This window comes from Meleagris gallopavo, chromosome 1 (genome assembly GCF_905368555.1).
Source record: "Meleagris gallopavo chromosome 1, MGAL_WU_HG_1.1, whole genome shotgun sequence".
Lineage (NCBI taxonomy): Eukaryota > Metazoa > Chordata > Aves > Galliformes > Phasianidae > Meleagris > Meleagris gallopavo.
Window position 1 is genome coordinate 153,815,228 of NC_139404.1, and position 19,211 is coordinate 153,834,438.

General features: G+C 40.6%; 1 protein-coding gene across 1 annotated transcript in view; it reads right to left on the minus strand.

The window, feature by feature from the left end:
- The window catches only part of PIBF1 (progesterone immunomodulatory binding factor 1), a 215,130-nt gene that overhangs the window by 48,740 nt on the left and 147,179 nt on the right, over window positions 1-19,211 (minus strand). Inside the window, exons 10-11 of the mRNA XM_085215745.1 lie at window positions 10,484-10,649; window positions 1,477-1,627 (exon numbers count right to left, since the gene is read on the minus strand). Of these exons, the coding sequence (XP_085071871.1) occupies window positions 1,477-1,627; window positions 10,484-10,649 (317 nt within the window). The remainder of the gene's footprint in view (window positions 1-1,476; window positions 1,628-10,483; window positions 10,650-19,211) is intronic.

The following is a 19,211-nucleotide window of genomic DNA, read 5'->3' on the forward strand; positions in this document are numbered from 1 at the left end:
CTAGCTACTGAAGGCTGCTAGATGCCACTAAATCCCAGTAATGCGTACTTAGCTATAGACTAATGTTTCCATTTAAAGCTTATGTAACTATCTTCTACCTGTAAAACATAATTTATAATTATTTTTTTAGAAGAGAAATTGAAGACAGAAGGACAAGAAGATCCACAAATTAGTTTGAGAAATTAAAATGGCCTATTATTTTCATACACTGGCTAGAAGACTTCAAGAATAAAGTCCTAACTTTGAATTAGAAAGCAGTTGCTTTGTTGATTCACCTAAGGCAAGGGACAAACAGAGACCCCAACAGATTTCACAAAATTTCTGCTCTTTGAGAACACATATTGTTATTTTGGCCAACCAGAGAGGAAAGTTTTCCAAAGTAATCAGATCAGAAGCAAATCACTGGTTTAGTACTTAGAGCAGGATGATTTGCCATTAGTAATTAGAACAGATTGATTTGCCACAAGCAACGACTTCACAGAAACACATAAAATTAGAGAATCATCGGGACTGAAAGGGATGTCTGAAGATCATCTAATCCAGTTCCCCTGTTAAAGCAGGCTCCCTGGAGTACGTTGCACAAGAAAGTGTCCAGGAGGAAATTGAGTATCTCCAGAGGAAGAGACTCCACAACCTCCCTGGGCAGTCTGTTCCAATGCTTTGTCACCCTCAAAGTAAACAAGTTCTTTCTCATGTTCATATAGAACTTCCTGTGATCCAGTTTATGCCTATTGCCCCTTGTTCTGTCACTGAGCTCACTGAAAAGAAGTTGGCCTCATCCACTTGACACCTGCCCTGTAGGTATTTATAAGCATTGATAAGATCCCCTCCCAGTCCTCTCTTCTAAGGCTGAACAGTCCCAGGTCTCCGAGCCCTTCCTCCCAAGGGAGATGCTTCAGGCCCCTCATGGTCTTTGTGGTCTTCAGCTGGACTCTCTATAGAAGTTCTCTGTCTTACTTGAACTGGTGAGAAAGAACTGGACATGGTACTCCAGATGTGGCCTCACAAGAAGCAGAGTAAAATTAATATTAATTCAACACAGGAAACAACTTTCTTTTTTTCCATAACTCATTTAAAGAAATAATCACATTTATCATCTGCTGTATTATTAAACGTATAGTTGTTTGTCAACAAAGCTTTCTGGTATTCAAAATATTTGATAGAAGAATTCTAAAAATAAAACGAAACAGAAACCCAACAAACTCATATAATCTTAATGAATAATTAGAACAGGCAAAAGAGAAATGAGATGATTTTTAACATCCGTACATCTAACTTCATGTTTATTTGATAGATATTTAAAAATACATATAGAAACTTGTCATTAGTATTTTCTATCAAAATAACTATTGCTTCTTAATTGTTAGGCATGAGGAAGGAGAATGGCAGACACTAATAATTTCATAGTGCTGTAAGATACAAGATATTGCCAGAATTCTGGAAACATCTACAGATGTAATTTGTATCAGAACTTACTTTCTGCTGTCTGCATTATTATCTCATCAAGGTCTTTTTCAAGTTTTTCATAAGTATCTAGTCTTGCCTGAAACTCGGAATTCTGTGTTTGAAGTTCAATAATGCGTGTTTCACTAGAAGACTGAAGACTGTAAAATTCCTTGGTGAGCACCTGTGAGAATGAATAATGAAAATATCACTGAATTAGCATGATGGCTGTTTATGAAAAAGGTGAAAACCCACATGTAAAATAATCAGCAACAATACCAAACAACAATTATGTATCACATTTGATGCAACTTTTGCACACCTAAATTAAAATACTTGAAAAAAATTAATTCTTTTCAGCTATGTTATCTTGCACAGACTACACTCTCGTATCTTATAACATTTTATAGAATCATATGATTATTTGATCTGGAAGGGACTCTTAAAGGTCATTAGGTCCAATTCCCCTGAAATGAACAGGGACACCTACAGCACCATCAGTTTGCTCAGTGCTTGATCCAGCCTAACTTTGAGTGTCTCCAAGAATGAGCCTTCTACCACCTCTCTGGACAAAGTGTTCCAGTGCTTCATCAGTCTTACTGTAAAAAACTTCTTCCTTGTTTCCAATCTAAATCTCCTCCGTTGTATTTTGAAACCATTCCCTCTTGTCCCATCACAACTGACCCTGCTAAAGAGACTGTCCCCTTCCTTCTTATTGCCCCCCTGTAGATACCGAAAGGCTGCTATCAGGTCTCCCCAGAATTTCCTAAGGCCTTTGTCTCAACCTGGGAAAAATGACAATAATTTTAAAGGACAGTTACAACAACCAAAGCAATAGTTACAGAAATTAATAAAGAAGTAAAAAAAAAAGCATGACTGTATTCTTTTTTGTTGATTCAATTACATTCATATACCAGTCATCAATTTACTAGAATGTTCCTTTATGGAATAGTAAATGCACAAATAACAAGATTTGTTATTTAAGTTACATCAGATTCTTATTATTTACTCATTATTGAAAAATAATATGCCATGAGCATTTGGAACTAACGTAAATACTTAATCTACCAACATTTAACAAAAAAAGGACATATTCAAAATTAAAACTTAGAAAGTTCTGTATACAAACTGAAGCTTAACAAGAAAACTAAGTGATATGGTACTTGAAATAGAAAAATGCAACATTGACAAATAGTGTAAAACCAGCTGGAATGAAAATCTTTGGTTAGTAAAGTAGTAATCCATGTTCTGTGCAGAAAAAGAAAAAAACAAGTTAAAGTAATAATCAAGTAGTACATTAGCTAATAATAACTTCATGAATGTAAGTCCCACACATAGAAGATTATGATTGAATATAGGTCCTGAGATGCAGGAATACTAGATACTGTACACAGCAGTAATGCTGTATGCAGTCAGAAATACTAAGCTATCCACAGTATTTAGGGAAATAAGCAACACAAATATAAAAACATGGAAAACATCAATCTATTCTCATAGAAGGCTACATTTATAGGTCAAATTTTGGCAACATATAAAACAGTTTCATAGTTTTAGCATGTTTAAGACAAACTATGCTGAAATCCAATTAAAAACAGATTTTTTCATGAAGCAGCTACAGCTCTACAGCTGAGTCCCAAGTTACTAGTGACTACATTAGTTAAAATCAATATGCTGTATGAAAAAAAAAAAAGATGAGAAAATATTAATACACTGATCATATATTTTAGAAATTTAAGAAATCAGTCAAAAGGAACAAATGCAAAAAAATAAGGATTTCAAGTGTTTAAATTCTGCAGTAATATTTTCTAATGAAAAAGCATTGGTTTCAAGGCATATCTTTATTAGGAAAAGGAAGTGCCAGGAGAACTAGTACAGTTGAATGCCACATATTCAAGAGTTTATTCAAATCAAACAGCCAAAGAAAATGGAAATGCAACTCAATGCAACTTCCTTACACAAAGTTTAGACATGTCTGTGCAATTAAAATTTATTTAGCAACCTCAAAGTCTAGCACAGCTGGCACTCCCAGTGCTCATGACCACAACTAACCTCATCAGCCAGGATCTGAATGTTCCAATACAGACAGAACAACAAGAAATTACATTTCATCTAAAGCTTTGTTTCCACTCTGTAACTGTTTTCCACTGTATAGCTCCTTTTCATAAACATCCCAGTAATGCAGAATCTCAAATAACAGCATATTTCCCCCCCAAAACAAAGACTGCCAAAGCTGAAATCTGGAAAAAAAAAAAGTTCTTATTCTGTTCTACTAAGTTTGTGTAGCCTACTGTCTGTTTTACACACACTGTCAATTTCATTTAAATCTTACAAATTGGATGCAGTGATGTTTTCAGGACTAACTTTGCACAGATGAAGGAATTTTGTTTTGATGTAAGTTTCCTTTGCCGCAGACTGGACATCTTTCCAATACTACAATTAGTCAAACAGGATATATTACATTTTTGAAAATACGTACTTGAAAGAGAATAAATTCTAAGCTTGTTTAAATAAAAAGGTCCAACTCATTGACCTTTCATGTAAACAGATGTAGTGAGTATAAGTATCAAAATGCTGTAGTTTCTTGATAGTGTAAAGTTTATCTACAGTGCATATAGCGTATTCACACAGCAGTGAAATTTTATATACTATGTGTCTTAGATTCACGTGGGCTAGAATTGTTTTCTTCAGAGTGTCTGGTACAACACTATGTTTTGGTTCCAGGAGAACAGCAATGTTGATAACAAACTGATCACAGAATCATAGAATCATCAAGGTTGGAAAAGACCTTCAAGATCATCTAGTCCAACCATCCACCTATCACCAATAGTTCTCACCAAAACATGTCCCTCAACACGTCTCAATATTCCTTGAACACCTCCAGGGTCAGTGACTCCACCATCTCCCTGGGCAGCTTATTCCAGCGCCTAACCACTCTTTCAGAAAAGCAGCATTTCCTAATGTGCAGCCTGAATCTCCCCTGGTACAGCTTGCGGCCATTCCCTCCAGTCCTATTACTAGTTACACAAGAGAAGAGATCAACCCCCAGCTCACTACAATCTCCTGTCAAGTAGTTATAGAAAGCAATAAGATCTCCTCTGAGCCTCCTCTTCTCCAGACTGAATAATCCCAGCTCCCTCAGCCGCCCATCTTAAGACCGGTGCTCCAGATTCCTCACCAGTTGTGTTACCCTTCTCTGGACACGTTCCAGGGCCTCAAAGTCTTTCTTGTAAGGAGGGGCCCAAACCTGAACACAGTACTCGAGGTGCGGCATCACTACTGCTTAGTACAGGGGGACAATTCCCTGCTCTGGCTGGCAACACTATTTCTGATGCCATTGGCCTCGGCCACACTGCAGGCTCATGTTCAGCCAAGCATCAATCAATATCCTTCAGGTCCATTTCCTCTACACAATTATCCAGCCACTCTGCCCCAAGCCTGTAACATTGCCTGGAGATGTTCTGGCCAAAGTGCAGGACCCGGGCACCTGGAATTGTTGAACCTCACCCCATTCACCTCAGCCCAACTATCCAGCCTGTCCAGACTCCCCTGTAGAACCCTGCTGCCACTAAGCAGATCGACAATTCCTGCCAGCTTGGTGTCATCTGAAAACTTACTGAGAGTGCACTCAATGTCCTCACCCAGTTCATCAATAAAGATATTGAAGAGGACAGGCCTATACCAACCCCTGGGGAACACCACTCGTGACTGGTCACCAGCTGGATTTAACTCCATTCACTACCACTCACTGGGCCTGGTCCTCCAGCCAACTCCTCACCCAGCACACAGCGTACCTGTCCAAGCTACAGGCTGCAGCTTCTCCAGGAGAATACTGAGGTAGACATTGTGGGAGGCTTTGCTAAAGTTAAGGCAGATCACATCAACAGCCTTTCCCTCACCCTCCAGGCAGGTCATTCCATCATAGAAGGAGATCAGGTTGGTCAAGCAGGCCCTGCCCTTCATAAATCCATGCTGGCTGGGCTTGATCCCCTGGTTGCCTCACACATACTGTGTAATGTCACTCGAGATGATCTGCTCCATAACCATTCCTGGCACCTGGTCACGCTGACAGGTTGTAGGACCCTAGATCCTCCTTACGATCCTTCTTGTAGAACAGTCACATTGACAAGTCTCCTGTCTTCTGGGACCTCCCGAGCTGACCAGGAATGCTGACAGATGATGGAAAGTGGCTTGGCTATCATCTCCACCAGTTCTCTCAGCACTTTCAGATGGATCTCATCCAGCCCCATGGACTTGTGGCAGTCCACATGGAATAGCAGGCCTCTGACTGTTTCCTCTTTAATCATGGGGGATTTATTCCTCTCTCTATCTGAGACTTCCAGGTCAGAGTATAGAGTACCCTAATAATAACTGGCTTAACTTTTAAGGACAGATGTAAATAAGGCACTGAGAACCTCAGCCTTTTCCTTATCCTTAGTGGTCACATTTCCGGATGCATCCAGTAAAGAATAGAGATTCTCCTTGGTCCTTCTCTTACCACTAATACATTTGTAAAAGAGTTTCTTGTTCCCTTTTACCCCAACAGTCAAGTTGAGTTCAAGCTGGGCTTTTGCCTTTCTAATTTTCTCCCTGCACATCCTACCAACTTCTTTGTACCCTCTTCAAGTTGCATAGTGCAGAGCCAAGATCATTTTTAGCAAAGGGTTCAGGGAGCTGGGAGGGAACAGAATTAGGACAGCTGACTCAAAATGGCCAAAGGGATATACCATTCCATATGACATCATGTGGAAGGAGTTCTGAAGGAGGTGGGAGTTAATCTCTCTCTCTTCCACTGCTCAGGGGACTAGCTGGGCACTTATCGGGGTGTGGTTAGCAATTGCTTGTGCATCTCTTGTCATATATATTTATATATAAATATATATATATGGTCATAACTATTGCCCTTCTCCTTTTCTCTATCTTAGTAAATAGTTTTATCTCAACCCCTGAGTTCCACTTGTATTTCCAGATTCTCTCCCCCATCCCACTGGGAAGGCTGGGGATGAAGCAATGGACTATGTGGTGCTTAGCCACCTGCCAGGTTAAGCCACAACACTATGTTACTGAAGTTAGGCTCCTGAATAAGAATTTGTGATGTATTTTCATCTACTGAAACAATACATTGGTGTTTCTGAGGTACATTTTTTTTTTCACCCCCTTAATATCATTACCTGAATACATTCTATTCTTTTAGGTATTGGAGGGCCGCTCGTCTCCACCGAGCCTTCTCTTCTCCGGGCTGAACAGCCTCAGGTCTCTCAGCTTCTTTCATAGGAGAGGTGCTTCAGCCCTCTGAACATCATTTTGGGAAGTTTTTTTTTTAAAACAGACTGTTTTAAAAAGGTTGTCAGTGCAAACCTATAATTACACTCATACTATTTTTCAAATTGTTTTCCAAAACTTAGTTTTATCATTACTATTGTTAAGGTTGTAGGCTTCATATTAATGTTCTCATAACTGTTGTGGATAGAAAAAAGAAAGAGATAATACAGAAACAGTAATTTCTTAAATAGAATCATAGAAGTTGGAAGAAGCTCACAAGGACCATCGAGTTCATCTTTCTGCACGGGGAAAGCTAAATCTATACCTAAGAGCACTGTCAAACACTTCTTGATCACTGATAGGCTTGGGGCCTCGAAAGCTTCCCTGGGGAGCCTGTTCAAGTGTTTCATTAGTCTCTCAAGAAATAACTTTTTCTTAATATCATAAAATCATATCATAGAATGGCCTGGGTTAAAAAGGACCACAATGATCATCTGGTTTCAACCCTCATGCCATGGACAGGCTCAGCAACCACTAGACCAAGCTGCCCAGAGCCACATCCAGCCTGGCATTCAATGCCTCCAGGGATAGGGCATCCACAGCCTCCTTGGACAACCTGTTCCAGTGCGTCACCCTCTATGTGAAAAACTTCCTCCTAATATCTAACCTAAACCTCCCCAGTCTCAGTTTAAAACCATTCCCCCTTGTCCTGTCACTATCCACCCATGTAAACAGTCATTCCCTCTCCTGTTTATACACTCCCTTCAAGTACTGGAAGGCCACAAATGAGGTCCCCCCAGAGCATTCTCCTCTCAAAGCTAAACAAGCCCAGTTCCCTCAATCTTTCTTCAAAGAGAGGTGCTCCAGCCCTCTGATCATCTTAGCAGCCCTCCTCTGGACCCGCTCCAAGAACTCCACATCCTTCCTGCACTGGGGATCCCTGGGGAACCCAGGCCTGGACCCATACTCCAGATGGGGCCTCATAAGAGCTGAGTAGGAGGGAAGAGGGGGACATGGACAATCACCTCCTGGCCACCCTTTTTTAATGCAGCCCAGGATTATGAGAATCCTTCTTTGTATTTTGGCTCAAAGCTTGTTTCCTGAGGTATTTCTTGTGATAAACTGACTTGTCTAGGAGATGAGTGATGAGTGTTGCTGTGTGGGTGTGGCAATCAACATCGCTGTGTGGACAATTTTACATTTGAAAGCATTTCTTTGGAGCTGTCTGCCTTCGGAAAATAGTGCTCAGGACTGTTTACTAGCAAAAGATCTAGCCTGTGACCAAGTAACTCCAGCTTGCTATGGGAGACTGCGGAATGATGCTATTCTATCCTGTGAAGGCAAGATTCAAGTTGGCACCTCCCTGCTCCCTCTTATCTGCTGACAAGACCAGGAAGATGAGAACAAAGGAGTTTTCTGCTGAGATCCCAGAGCCAGAATCTGCCACTCCAAGTAGAGCTGACTTTGGATTTGAACTGTCACTCCAAAGACAGCTGACTCGAGCACTTTAGACTTATAAGTTTGTACTACCAGTGAAAAGTTGCCATCATCGCCGTGGTCACTATCATTGTCAACAGAACAACTGGCCTCGCCTTTTTTAATGCAGCCCAGAACACAGTTGGCCTTCTGGGCTGCAAGCACACACTACTGGCTCATGTCCAGCTTCTCGTCTACCGGGACCCCCAAGTACTTCTCTGTGGGGCTGCTCTCCAGGAGATCTTCCCCCAATTTGTATAAATACCTGGGAATGCCCTGACCCAAGTGCAGCATCCTACACTTGGCCTTATTGAGCATCATTAGGTTCTCATGCGCCCACTTCTCAGCCTGTCCAGGTCCCTCTGGATGGCTTCCCTTCCTTCCAGTGTATTGACCACACCACTCAACTTGGTGTCGTCCACAAACTTGCTGAGGGTGCACTTGATGCCATCATCTATATCATTGATGAAGATGTTGAAGAGCACCGGTCCCAAGACCTACCCGTGAGGGACACCGTTTGTGACCGGCCTCCACCCTGACACAGAACTATTAATCACATCCCTTTGGCTGTGCCCAAATCCTCATCCATTGAACATTCCATTCTTCAAATCCACACCTCTCCAATTTAGAGCGAAGGATGTGGCGAGGGACCATGTGGAAGGCTTTGCAGAAGTCCAGGTAGATGACATCCATTGCCCTTCCCCCATCCATACTGCTGTCACTCCATCATAGAAGGCCATCAGATTGGTCAGGCAAGATCTGCCCTTGGTGAAGCCATGCTATCTGTCTCAAATCACCTTTTCATCTCGTATGTGCCTTAACACAGTAACCAGGAGGATCTGCTTCATGATCTTCCCAGGCACAGAGGTGAGGCTCATCGGCCTGTAGTTCCCCAGGTCTTCCTTTCTCCCTTTTTTAAAAATGGAAGTAACGTTTCCCTTTTTCCAGTCACCTGGGACTTCACCAGCCAGCCATGATTTTTCAAATATGGAGAGTGGCTCAGCAATCACATCAGCCATCTCTCTCAGAACCCTGAGATGGATATTACCTGGCCCATGGACTTACATACATTCAGTTTCATGACAAGGTCTCAATCTTGTTCCACTGTTATAGTGGGGCAGAATCTGCTCCACTTCCTCTCTGTGTATGGATATCCTCTAATAAGATGATGGCTCTTGTCGTGAGCTGAGAGTAGCCATGGCAGGATAGTGCTTAGGATAGTGCTTAGGGCTTCCAACTGTTTTTCAGTGGTCCTTTGTGAAGACAAAATTTTTAGTCATGTAACAGTACTGAGTAAGTGTATAATTACACTTACAGGCTGTCCTGAATGAAGTAAAAGAAACAGCTCTTCTACAGAAAAAAAAAAAAAAAGAACATTTTTTCTACTTAATTTTAGAAAGATTGACAAAAAGTTTTAATTGCCACCTGTTAATGAATGCAGAGCTGTTGAAGAGAGCTGGCAAGCTATTACCCTTGTGTGTAAGGGAACTAAAAACAACTTATTCTACATCTTGCACAAATAGATTCTGAAGGATCTGCCAGAGATCAAATATCAACATCTAATTAGGACAAACTGGATTCTTCTGGATATGTTTCCTATAAGAGAGTCTGAACTTACTTCTCCTAGTAGTATGTCTATAATAAAAGTATAGTAATAGAAGTTCTACTAAATCAGTTTGGTTTATTCTAGTGTTATTAAGTAATGTAAGAGAACTTTAAAAAGTCTATATGCTTCCAAGAAAAGTCTATACTTTCAAGAAGTCTATATACTTTCAAGAGAATTTCAACATATTGTCATATTTTTGCTCTAAAATTGTTCTGCTTATTACTGGTATTGAAGTTCTAATACATACTTGAACGAATAAAATAAAAAAACATTTTCCTATACATTATCTGTTTAGTTTCCTGAAATGGAATTAATAAGCAGTTTTACACGAGCTAGATTATAAAACAGAAAGGATTTATCAGTAAGGATGCGTAATAAGGACCTATCCTTTCCAAGTAAAGTATCTAGATGCTAACATATGACATGCAGAGAAAATTTCTATGTTGGATACTGTTAACCTAACACGCACGTCTTCAACATCTCACCATGAGAAAATGTTTTGCTTTCTTCTTTCCTTAGTTTTCCCTGAAACAGTATAGCTTGGTAAGCTTTTTCATAATGTTCTGCTTCGGCACTATTTGGTGGAAATACTAACTCATCCATGTACATTCTTTGGTGCTTTTTTCCCCCCAAGTTTCTTCATTTCAAATTATAATTGAAAACAACTTTATAATGCCCCATTAAGTATTAATAACATACCTCCAGCTTTCTCTGATATTTCTCACATTCTATTTGGCACTGTGAAAGATTCTTAGCTGTTTCTTGTTGCATGAGTTGAATATGTTCACTTTCAAAGGACTTTAACTTACTTTGGTGAAGAAGTTCTGCTACTTTGCTTTCTGTGCCAAGCTGCATTTGTCTATACCTAAAAACAAACAAACAAACAAACAAACAAAAAAAGTTTTGGAGATTCAAAAATACAACATACCTGCTTGTTCTGCTTTGAAATTTATACCTGAAATGAAATTGAGAGTATTTTTAAGAGTTTGGTAAATACAAGTTAGTTATCTATTTACAGTTGCCTATCTAAATACTGTTACATAGATGACTACAAAACACAGCAGGTGGAAAACTCAGTCCACAGCTTTGCTAAATTTGTGGATTGGTAATGCAAAAATCAAATGACAATGACCTTAACAGTATACCTTAGTTTTTAAAAATACTACATCAACATGAACTTTCTTCTCAGTATAGATGTGTATACATTCATACCTCTAACAATGAAATCTTTAAAGGACACGGGAGAGATACCAAGGAGGCTGTTGCCTCTTAGCTTTTCCACCAACTGTAATACACGATCAGGAGAAGTAGTGTTAGACACCAATGGTATCCAGGCTGCACTCCCTTAGGTATATCATGGATATGTGCTACACTAATTCTTCCCATAACCAAAGACATAAAGAAACACCAGACCATGACAGTTTATTATTTCCACAATCAACCTCAGGTATGAAGACTCTCTAACAGGAATGAAGCTATCAGACAAATAATATTTCACTTAGAAGCAGTTATCTGTTGTTCCACTCCTTATGCTTAATAGGCAATCTCAAAAAGGTTTTTAATAGAATACTAAATTACTGGACTGTAAAAATGAAGCTGATGTGAATAAGAGTAGGAAATCTTAAGAAATTTAAAGGAGATATGTAGAAAGTAACAAATCAAAAATTTTCTTAACCATATACATAAAATGATCAACTCCTACTTAACTTTTAATTTGGAAATGAGATCTTGGGATTATACTAGACAAATCCATTACATTTTTAATTCAGTTTTAAACAGTGGTAAAAAATAACATTTGGGGAATGGCTGTGAAAGGAATGAAGAACATACAGAAATCATCATGTCACTTTACAATTCCACACTGCTACCTGCAGAATGAATGGTGAACACATTTCTAGCAACTCACCTCACAAAGAACAAGTACAACAAGTAAACAGTTAGAGAAGCATATTAAAGACATTTGACAATTTACAACATTGCGCTATAATATAGTGACAGCATGAGAAATAGGTTAATTAAGCAAACCAGAATGCTGGAGAAAAAAGATGGTATAAGAAAATGGGAGTTACGAGAGGCCTGTAACAGCCTAAGTGGCGTGGAGAATGAAATTGAGAATCAATTATTTACCATATTTTCCAATAGATGAATGAGGAGGTGTGTAATAAAGCTAGCAGATGTGGAACAAAAAGCAAGTATCATTCTTCACAGACTATCATGAAATATGTGAAATTCCTTATATAAGATGTTCTGAATACACAAAGTTAACACTTACTCAAGAAGAGATTGAACAAACTCTCAGAAGATAAATCCTTTGACAACTATTAAATGTAAGATGGTACTTCTCACACAAATCACTGAAATTGTTAGAATGCCAGATAAACTTTCACTCTAACCCATTACTGCTCTTAACTGCCATTTGTCAAATAGCAGTTGCAACACACTTCTACCTTATTTAGTATCTAATCTTTAGGTAGGATTGAGAGCATTTAACAAAAATAAAGGGATTAGTCAGATATTTTCCCTGAGGATTTCAGATGTAGGAATGTTTCTAAGATACAAAAAGGAAGCAGTTTTCACTGAAATAAACAGGTGTCACTATGATGTCCTCTGTAAACATTTGTGTATGTATAAACAGTCCAACAGCATGAATGAGATTGTTCCCCCACAGTCTGCGTGAGCAGAGAGTGGAAGTTTTGCCCACAAACTCACAAAGACATCATCACTCTTTCTAAAACAACTTTCTTGTTCAATAGCAGCATGACATTTCCTCTCGTGCAAAACTGCTAGATACCCATTATCTATCTGATATCAACCGCTGTCAATTTTGCTTAAGGCTGATACTTTTAGCCTTTCATCATTGCTGTGACTGTATGTTCCCATTTTCATTTCACCACACAAAAATAGTTTCAGCATGCTTACATTCTGTATATTTTGTATGTGATTGGCTGCAGACAGGAGAGACAATCTTTTCTGCTAAGCACGTTTTTTACAACCCTGGGGAGAATATTTCATTCCAAAATGAGCATGTCTTCACAAAGATACATGTCATCCATCCATCTGATGTGCAATGCAATACACAAATGAAATTTATCTACAAGTCACATTTATTGACTTTAAACAAGAAATATGTATGTTATGCCTTCACAGAAAATGAGTGGCTATCCTTTCCAGAAGACTGCTTCAGATCTTAGAATAGTCTGAGGTTTAATGATCTGTAGAGAGCATACACAGTGGAAACATGCATAAACAGAAGGTATATATACTTCCCTATATCTTACCATACTTTCCAGAAAACTGTACTAAATCTGACAATTTTCGAAGTCCACTCAATCAACTAGGTGCTTGCAGACCATGCTTATCAGCAAAATCACAAACAGTGACTTTAGGAAAAAGAAGATTTTCTTTAGAAATTCTAAGTAGTTTACATTGGCATAGTATGGTTTGTACTGGTAAGGGTGTGAAGAACATCATGTGCTTTCCATTGGCAATGATTTTTGAGAAACAGAGAGTACAGCTTATGAGTAGTGATATGTAACAACTTTGTATGCTCTTTTGTCAACAAATAATAACATCTGTTTTCATGTGTAGTATGGAAAATAACACTTCCATTAATGACAGAAAAAAATTTGCTCTTTTTTCAGAGCTGGTAAAGGAGAAACTGTTGTCCAACCAAGAATATTTTCTATTATGCCTCAAATAAGATTTTCTTATTACACTTTTGAGCTCACCAGTGAGTTCTCCACTGCAGCAAAGCTTTCAGAGTTTCTTTGGCATGTGAGTTTTTATTTGGCTAAATAGCACATCTGACTTCTTGGCTACTATATCAGCAGAAGTCTAGGAGCACACGTACACATACAGTCATGAAACAATGTCAGAACACATTCCTTAATCCACCTAGATGGTCTCCAGGAAAAACAACAGAAAACAGATCCACGCTATGCTTGAATACCACTATTATTGTGGGTGTACAGGATTTTCTCCCCATAAAAAAAAAATTAATAAAACTGATACGGTATAGTTTTTGTTTCACAAAAGAATAAGGGTTGAGAATTAAAGACTGATTACAGAGTGAGTTAATGAAAAGAACAAACAAACACGCAAGAATCATCTGAAATTAAGTCTCAACTTCATTATGTTTCTGTGCCATCAGGATGACCAGCCAATAATGCTGGAAGTTCGCTAAAGTGGAGTGACACAAAAGTTATTAATTTTAGAGTAAAGTAGAAAGAATATTCAGTTAGGGACTTAAACAATAGTTTCTAAGCAAAGATTTTAATGTTGTATCTTCACAAAATCGACTTCAGTGTAAGCAGTGAGAAAAAGTACACTTCTCCAAATAGTGTGCATCTAAAGAAAGCCAACTGAAAGCCAAGATTACAAACTGTTTTTTCATTGGGGTAAACTACAAGACATATCCAACACAGCCCAATCTAATAGTCATATTCAAAACCTTTTACCATATGTGCATGTAACTTTAAAAACTTCTTACAAGCACTGTGTATGTACTGAGATAACACTGTTTATACCTGACAGAAATAGACTGTTAACTTATACCACTGTCTATTCCATAGACAAAATCTGAATGTACATCAGTACTCTTCAAAAGTAGGTATAATTGAATAATGAAGTACATAGGAAGACAATGAGATCTGTAAAATTAAGCATTCAAGTAGTAAATTCTAGGAGTAAGAAGATTATAAAAAGGAACAACAAGCAAGTAAATTCTATAAAATAATAGATCTTCCAAAGGAAGTCCCACTAGGATTTTACGAAGATTAGTACCAACCCTTTCTAACTTTGTGAACATGATTATAGAAACCTAAGGTTCTTTAGGATATAGTTGAGATGTTATTTTCAAGTTTAAAAAAATGAAGAAAAAAAAATCAGTGACTTGTAAGTTGCGAAATGCTCCTGACTCCACAGAAGGGTCAGTTCCAGGTCTAAGATCTTTAGAGTAATTACAATATACTCTCCTTTAAAAAAAAAAAAAAAAAAAAAAACACAAAAAAAACAAGTGTATGTACTTTGGCAAAGAAACCTAAATGCTACAGACATTTTCTCCCTAACCTATCCTATTGCACTCCTACTCCTTCCAGTCCCAAAACGTACTCTAATGTCCCTGTCCTTTTCCCACTCTGCCGCAGCTCCAACTCAGATTTCTAGTGCTTTCCAATTCTGTTTTCATTCTTTCTGCTTGAGGTATGTTTTTTCTCTTCATGTTTGTTCCAGCCTATTCAGTTATCATTCCTATCTTAGTCCTATTCTCCAACTGTTGGTCTTCCTTCCATTCCTCTATCAATCTTTTGATCGCCGAGGTTTGCTGCTTCAGAGCTGCCCCAGGCAGAGCTGAGGCGGCTGATCGTGGGGTGCATAGGGGATTCGCTCGGTTTTCCCTCATCCAGAGATTCCCGAGGCATCGGAGCAGCCCGGCACCTCTCGCAAGAGCAGCTCACGTGGCGGGGGCGTTGCCAGGGTAGCGGCTTTCTGTCCCCGCCTCCCTCCCTCCCTCTAATAAGAGCATTGAAGAAGGAAGTGGCGTGCCACACAGGCGAGGAGAAGGAGTTTTTGTCACTGTGAAGAGGGTGGTAAGTGCGATTGCACCCTTCAACGACCTGGTAAAAGAGCGAGGGCAGATCCAGCACTATCAGTAATGGGGCGGAGCTGTTTAGTCACACTTGGTAAGGCTACTCTAATTGTGCTAGTACTAGTGGGTCTGCTGGATTGCCATGGCTGCGTCTCAGTGGAAGGCTACTGCCAGGAAACATGTGGAGACCCAGACAGAGGTCCCCTGCACACGTAAGAGGAAGGCTGTAGCCAAGAAGAGTGTGGAGACCCAGACTGAGGTCCCAAAACAGCACGCTAGCGTTCAGGTTGCTGGCTGCAACGAGTGCCAGAGTCTGGCCCTTGAAGTGCCAGGCGATGGAGGCAGCGCCTGTGTAAGGTGCGACCAGGTAAATGACCTTCTCAGTCTGGTGGCCTGCCTGAGGGAAGAGGTGGAGAGGCTGAGGACCATCAAGGACTGTGAAAAGGAAATTGAGTGGTGGTGCCAGGCCCTATTGGCCTCGAGGTCCCGGCATGCACCTGAGGCTCCCTATGGAGCATGTGGCCCCTAGTCGCCTTGTAAACAGATGACAGAGAGGAATCGGCAGACAGACTGTGCTCCTGATACAGTGAGCCCTCAGTCTGCTCCTTCCCCTCACAATACTTATGAAGAACTAGGGGGTGTGGGACTGGGTCAAAACCACTGTAACTCTCCCAAAAGGGCAAGGTGATATCCACTGCTCAGTGGCGGAGCCTCTGCCCTGTTGTTGCCGAGCAGAGCAAAGCTGTTTGAGAGAGAACGGGTGGAAACAGATACCGACTCGGCGTTGTGGGCGTTCCCCCCCCCAACCATGCTCGGCTCCCCAGGTGCCTGTGTGGAATAGATGCAGTTCGAGGCTTCAAACAGAACTTGATGGGTGGAGACAGTGGAGTTCAAAGGCTTGAAGAGGAGTGGGGGAATGCTGCTTCTCTTAAGTGCCTGTATACTAATGCGCGTAGCATGGGAAATAAACAGGAAGAGCTGGAGTGCTGCGTGTGGTCGCGAGGTCATGATCTCATTGCGATCATGGAGACGCAGTGGGACAGCTCGCATAACTGGAATGTTGTCATGGAAGGCATGTGCTTTTTAGGAAAGATCGGCTGGCTAGGTGGGGTGGTGGAGTTGCTCTTTATGTGAGAGAGCAGCAAGAATGTATTGAACTTCACTTGGGGGAGAGTGATGTAGCAGTGGAGAGCTTATGGGTGAGAATCAAGGGGCAGGCTGGTAAGGGTGACACTGTTGTGGGTGTGTACTACAGGCCCCCTGATCAGGATGAGGTGGTTGATGAGGCCTTCCATAAGCAACTGGATGTAGCGTCACGTTCCCAGGCACTGGTGCTTATGGGGGACTTCAATTATCCAGATATTTGCTGGGCGACCAACATGGCCAGGCACGCACGGTCCAGACGGTTCTTGCAGTGCGTTGAAGACAACTTTCTGATGCAGGTGGTGGAGGAACCGACGTGGGGAGGTGTGTTACTGGACCTTATTCTCACCAACAAGGATGGACTTGTTAAGGAACTAAAGGCTGGGGGCAGTTTGGGTTGTAGTGATCATGAAATGGTGGAGTTCAAGATCCTGAGTGGAAGAAGCAAAGCAATAAGTAGGATTGCTACCCTGGACTTTAGGAGAGCCAACTTCGATCTCTTCCGGGACCTAATTGGAGCTATCCCGTGGGCTCGGTTGTTAGAAGGTAAGGGGGCCTCTGAGAGCTGGTCAGCATTTAAACAGCTCTTCTTCCAAGCTCAGGATCGGTGCGTCCCTGTGAGCAAGAAGTCGGGAAAAGGTGGCAGGAGACCTGTGTGGATGAGCAAGGAGCTCATGCGCAAGCTCAAAGGCAAGAAGAAGGTCCATGAAATGTGGAAAAAGGGTCTGACCACTTGGGAAGAATATAGGAATGTAGTCAGGGCCTGCAGGGATGCAACGAGGAAGGCTAAAGCCCGCCTGGAATTGAATCTGGCTAAAGTGATAAAGGATAATAAAAAAGGTTTCTTCAAGTATGTTAACAGCAAAAGGAAGACCAGAGAGAATGTGCGCCCCTTACTAAGGGGGGGGGGGGGGGATGCTGAGAAGGCAGAGATACTGAATGCCTTCTTTACTTCCGTCTTCAGTGAAAAGGCTCTCCCTCAGGTTTCCCACACCCTGGAGGTTCGTGAGAAGGTCTGGGGAATGGGAGACTTCCCTTTAGTCAGGAAAGCGGACGTGCGTGAGCGCCTAGGCAGTACTAAGGTCCACAAGTCCATGGGACCTGATGGGGTGCATCCACGTGTGCTGAGGGAGCTGGCGGAGGTCACTGCTGAACCGCTCTCCATCATTTTTGAGAGGTCTTGGATAACAGGGGAGGTCCCTGAAGACTGGAGGATAGCCAGTGTCACTCCGGTCTTCAAAAAGGGCAAGAAGGAAGACCTGGGTAATTATAGTCCTGTCAGCTTCACCTCTGTCCCTGGAAAGGTGATGGAATAGCTTGTGCTGGATACCATCTCCAGACAACTGGGAGAAAAGGAGGTTATCAGGAGTAGTCAGCATGGGTTCACCAAGGGGAACCCTTCTAACCTTGTGTTAGAAATAGTTAAATACTAGTAGGAGAAGGAGAAATACAATGTACGCAGGTATTTTTCTTGATCAAAATACACATTTTTGTCCATAGTTGAGGACAGAATTACCAGACTCCATACGCCTATTTTCAGATATACCACAGCTACTCGTTGTAAAACAGAACAGAAGCTGTAAAATACTGGGAATTTTCTTACTATTTATTGTATGTGCTTTGTATCCCTTTAAAAACCTTGAATAAGTACATATTCACATATGTACCATAAAATCAGCTGTCTCAATCACCACAATTTCCAGGCACTCACTTAACTACTACAGTTTTCTAGTAATTTAGCTCGTTATATGACAATTCTGTTGTATGATCCAGCTTATTCAGCTTCTTTTCATCATTGTCTTAGGTGAACTACCTACTACTGTTTATTTATTTATTTATCTTAGCATTAAGTTTCAACATTATTAAAACTATAGCATTCTGACTGTACAATCTGTTACTGTAGTCATCACGTTTAGATTGCCATTTCATCTTTCAAAATTCTGTTGCTGCATGGCATGTTATGTATAATACAAGTAGTACAGATAAGGCCAGGTCTGGTAGCTGTAAAACACAAAGGGCATTGAAATCTAAGTTAGGAACTAAAATCGTTCTGTAAGTGTTTTTCCTCTGTGTGTATTTTCAGGAAGCTATCTTCCATGAAACATTCAAAACATTTTGACAGAACCCTAATTAAAGTTGAGGGTGAACCAGACTGTACTGATATAAACTTCTTCAGTCTTAGTATCTCAATAACAATAAAGGTTTTAGTATCCAGTGGGTAAATTACTTCGGAATCTGATCACCTTCCTCTTAACTGGATAACTGGTGAAGAACAGTTTGTCTAACTAGGTGTTTGTATGGTGGTCTGAGAAGGGAGTTAAAGCCTCATCATCTTGTGGACCTCATAGTAAAATTATGGAAACTCCCCAGAATGTTAGACATAGAGACTAACGTTTATCTCAACTTTGGGCAGAGCTTGTCATCCACAGAGTCAAATTCAAACTGTTGAGAAAGACGTATAAATGGGAAGCTAACTCTGCTACTCTTAGCCCACTCCTCACTTGTTGGTAGTGATACCTGTTTGATGCAAGTAACTCTCAACAATATGAAAAATACTAGCACATTGTTATATAGTGGAAGATAGCTAGTCTGTTTGATGAGTATTCTGTAAATGAGGAACCATCATGCTGTGTTCATGAATGCTACCAAAACAGTACACATCGTTGAGCCAAGGTGTTTTCAAGCCATGAGCTGCCAGGA